The following is a 4788-nucleotide window of genomic DNA, read 5'->3' as shown; positions in this document are numbered from 1 at the left end:
GGGAGGCGGAGCTTGCAGTGAGCTGAGATCCGGCCACTGCACTCCAGCCTAGGTGACAGAGCGAGACTCCGTCTCAAAAAAAAAAAGAAAAATATAACTCTCAACAAGTATGTAACTGAGTAGAAAGCCAAGGAATCTGGCCAAATATTACATTAGAACTTAAGATAATCTTAGTTATATTCTTTGTGAGTATCAAGGGTTTACTGAAACTTAGAAGAAAAAAAGCTCTATATACCAATGCTTTTAAGGCATGTTATTAACAACAGCTGAAAATAGTTAAGGGTAAATGTGCACCTAAACCACAGGGAAAATAATGAAGCAAATGAAGGCACATGCCCATTATCCCAAATCAAATGCTTGCGTCCAGTTCTATATCCAAATTTAAAATTTTTGGAATTTTAGAAACATAACCTGGTGTATTAGGTAACACCTTCAAGTATAATCTGTAACAGCACTCTGTAATCAAACATGTTATCTGCAGCAAAATGTGAAAATATTCATTTTTACAGAGATTTTAAAGAAGAAAAAATATAAACAGCTTAGTGTCAGTTCAAGTAGATTTTGCCAAGGAATGAATTCAGGTCAGGTATTTTTTTTTTTTTTGGAGATGAAGTCTTATTGTGTTGCCCAGGATGGAGTGCAATGGCACAGTCTCCACTCACTGCAACTCCCACCTCCTGGGTTCAAGCGATTCTTCAGCCTCAGCTTCCCAAGTAGCTGGGATTACAGGTGTCCTCCAACACACCCAGCTAATTTTTGCGTTTTTAGTAGAGACAGGGTTTCACCATGTTGGCCAGGCTGATCTCGAATGCCTGACCTCCAGTGATCCACCCGCCTTGGCCTCCCAAAGTGTTGGGATTACAGACCTGAGCCGTCGCACCCAGCCTCAGGTCAGGTTTTGAAGCCAAATGAGTTGTGAAAAAATTTTTTGGTTTTCAGAGGTTTTTGGATTTGGAATTGCACATAAGGGATTGTGGATGTGCGTATCAATTTCATGAATTAGAAATGAACAGAAAATGATTAAAAAAGAACATGTCGACAGATGAAAAACTAAAACTATTAGCCTGGACAACATGGAGAAACTCCGTCTGTACCAAAAAATACAAAAATTAGCTAGGCATGGTGGTATGCACCTGTAGTCCCAGCTACTCAGGGGGCTGAGGTGGGAGGATCACAGCCAGGAGGTTCAGATTGCAGTGAGCTGTCACTGTGCCACTGCACTACAGGCTGGGCAACACAGCCCCACTGTCTCAAAAAAAATTAAAATAAAAATACTGAGTTAAAAAAGATTACGTGTGTCAAATCATGCAACATGTACGAGTTATGTACACACAGATAATCAGAAGAGATTACACAGACTTGAATTAAATAAGAGTTGGATGAGATGGAGTGCAGTGGTTCACACCTGTAATCTCGGCACTTTGGGAGGCCTAAGCAGAAGGATCACTTGAGCCCAGGAGTTTGAGACCAGTCTGTGCAATACAGCAAGACCCTCATCTCTATAAATAACTTTTTAAAACATTAGCCAGGCATGGTGGCATGTACCTGTAGTCCCAACTACTCAGGAGACTGAAGCAGGAGAATCACATGAGCCTAGGAGGTCGAGGTTGCAGTGAGCTGTGACCACATCACCACACTCCAACCCGGGTGACAGAGTGAGACTCTGTCTCAAAAAAAATTAAAAATAGGCTAGGCGCAGTGGCTCATGCCAATAATCCCAGCACTTTGGGAGGCCGAGGCTGGTGAATCACCTGAGTGATTTGAACAGGAGTTCAAAAACCACCTGGCCAACATGGCGAAACCCCATCTCTACTAAAAGTACAAAAATTAGCCGGGCATGGTGGCAGGCACCTGTAATCCCAGCTACTCGGGAGGCTGAGGCAGGAGAACTGCTTGAACCCAGGAGGCGGAGGTTGCAGTGAGTCAAGATCGCGCCACTATACTCCAGCCTGTACAACAGAGCGAGACTCCATCTCAAAAAAAAACAAAATAAAATAAAATAAAAATAAAACATTAGAATTGGGTTATGAGAAGGGAACTTTCAGTAGAATTTTCTATATAGCTGTTTATTATTAAGTAATTGTTTTTAACTTAAAGCAGAGATTCTATTCAATGGCAAACTGGCATATGAAATTATAAGCAAACATAGCCTGAGTTCAAATGGAAATACCGATGATCTAATTTCATTAACCATTCAACTGTTCCTCCGTCATTAATATTGAGCTATCAAACCAGATTTCAGACTCTGTTCATCAAAAAGCCTTCTCAATAACAATGGTAGTAGAGTTACGTTTTGAGAAAATTGATTTTTCTACACAAATTATGCAAGTACTATGGAAGTCCAGTGCCCAGGGCAGATAAAGTATCACTCACCTAAATCACATTTAAATATAGTATGAATCTAAAAAAGCATCATACTAACGTCTTTTTAGGGAGGAGATCTCACTGACAAAGAATCCTAAGGAAGCCAAATAACAAGAATAATTATTATCTGCATTCCATATTTATCATCCCAATTTATCCTTATAAAAATTCAGCCAGGTACAGTGGCTCACAATGTAATCCCATCACTTTGGGAGGCAGAGCCAGGCGGATCACTCGAGGTCGAGAGTGCGAGACCAGCCTGGCCAACATGGTGAAACCCTGTCTCTACTAAAATTACAAAATTTAGCCGGGCGTGGTGGTGGCTGCCTGCAATCCCAGCTACTAGGGAGGTTAAGGCAGGAGAACTGCATGAACCCAGGAGGCAGAGGTTGCAGTGAGCCGAGATCATACCACTGCACTTCAGCCCGGGCAACACAGGAAGACTCCGTGTCAAAAAAAAAAAAAAAATCCTCTTGAGGAAGTTTCAATGGTATAATTAGTATTCCCACATTGTGGTAAGGCAAGAAGACTGAAGCATGAAGAGTAAAAAGACCTGGGAAGACTACTGTAATCTTCCTGAGTCCTACTGCCAAGAGGCTAACCAACAAAACTCTTAGTTTCTCAAGGCAGAGGCAGAAGACCCTTGGAAGTCCAAACCCTAGTAAGAGGGCAGATGACAGATAAATCAGGCAGGTCACAGGATAAGAACAGCCTAGAGAATGCTGACTTCTGTCATGGATCACAAGTTAAATAGGCAAGCCCTCGAATATGCAAGCATATGGCTGTGGCAGGTGCTAGACAGAAACACACAGTTAACATTTCCTGCCCTGAAATAAGGACAAGCTCAGGAAGAAATAAATTTTCAGGTTTCATGGTTTCAAGTAGAACAGAAATAAACTAGCTCTGAGATTTAAATTAATGCAAAACAAACACCCTTTTCACACATCACATACACATATCCCCCAAAAAAGTCAAAAACAAAGTTGTATTGCTTTTTACAATGGTATAATGGACAGTTAGATTAGATTCTCAAAACACTTTCCCACTAGAAAACTAGTATTTGGATGAGACAAAATCAGTAAAGTATCATACCAACCACATACACAGGAAAAGCCATTCAAATGATGTTTTAGTGAAGAAAATACCATCTTGTTTTTGACAATGTCTTTACTTTTGGAGATGATAAACATAAACGATATGCTATAAAGAAATCCAAAAGGTGTCCCTTGACTCCAAGTAATGTGTCATACCTGAGTAATAGCTTGGATTATAAGCTGCACTTCTTGTGGAACATGTAAAAGATCGGTCCAAATGTCCTTGCCTGGAAGATAAAATCTAAACAAAGCAGAAGATTTTTCTTAAGTCACATTTTTTTTTTTTTTTGAGACAAAGTCTCACTCTTGTTGCCCAGGCTGGAGTGCACTAACACGATCTCTACTCATTGCAACCTCTGCCTCCTGAGTTCAAGTGATTCTCCTACTTCAGACTCCTGAGTAGCTGGGATTACAGCTGGGATTACGTGCCATCACACCTGGCTAATTTTTGTATTTTTAGTAGAGACAGGGTTTCACCATGTTGGCCAGGCTGGTCTTGAACTCCTGACCTCAGGTGATCCACCCACTGCTGGGATTACAGGCGTGAGCCACCATGCCTGGCCATGTCACGTTTTTTAACAATAAAATAAAAGCATATATTAGGAAAAATAAATAATTAAACAAGACTATAAGCTGGGTGCAGTGGCTCATGCCTATAATCTCAGCACTTTGCAAAGCCAAGGCAGAAGGATCACTTGAGCTCAGGAGTTCAAGACTAGCAATGGACAACATGGAGAGACCCCGTCTCAAAATAAATAAAGACTATAGCAGAACTAAGACTATTTCAGAACTCAATATAATTATATTTACATGTTATACATATTAGTACTACATACTAATAAGAAAGGAAAACACATAGACAATCTAATGAAATAATTCAGGCTTCAAGGAAAAAAACAGGCAAAATATCTGTTATACAACTTAATTCAAAGAATGTTCACTAAAAGGTAAATATGTATTTAGTACATCATGTCTGAAAGCCAGTTATAACACATTAAAAAGGCTGAGAAAAATCAATCTGGTTTTGGTTCTTTTGATAACTTTACAGAGATAGTTCTTAATCAGAGGTGGTGCTGTACCCTGGGTACATATCTGGAAATGTGTGGACATACATTAACTATTAAAATGATTATGGGGGGAGGTGGATGCTACAGGGATTTAGTGCCCAGGGCTCACGGATGCTAAATATCCTATTAGGAAAGATTCACACATCAAAGAACGATCTCATCCAAATTACTAATGGCTTTCCCATTGAAAAAGACTGCTTTATTAATAGTGCTCCCCACACTTTCATGTGCATATAAATCAAATGAGGATGTTTTTAAAATAT

General features: G+C 40.0%; 1 protein-coding gene across 3 annotated transcripts in view; it reads right to left on the bottom strand.

The window, feature by feature from the left end:
• SENP1 (SUMO1/sentrin specific peptidase 1) overlaps positions 1-4788 on the bottom strand; it is a 66476-nt gene that overhangs the window by 48699 nt on the left and 12989 nt on the right. For all 3 annotated transcript variants that reach the window (XM_011936257.1, XM_011936256.1, XM_011936258.1), the window contains exon 4: positions 3615-3699. In XM_011936257.1, the coding sequence (XP_011791647.1) occupies positions 3615-3699 (85 nt within the window). The remainder of the gene's footprint in view (positions 1-3614; positions 3700-4788) is intronic.

Source organism: Colobus angolensis, unplaced genomic scaffold (genome assembly GCF_000951035.1).
Source record: "Colobus angolensis palliatus isolate OR3802 unplaced genomic scaffold, Cang.pa_1.0 Scaffold151, whole genome shotgun sequence".
In the NCBI taxonomy this organism is placed as follows: domain Eukaryota; kingdom Metazoa; phylum Chordata; class Mammalia; order Primates; family Cercopithecidae; genus Colobus; species Colobus angolensis.
Note: the sequence above shows the minus strand (reverse complement) of the source record. Positions and strands in the feature narration are given on the sequence as shown.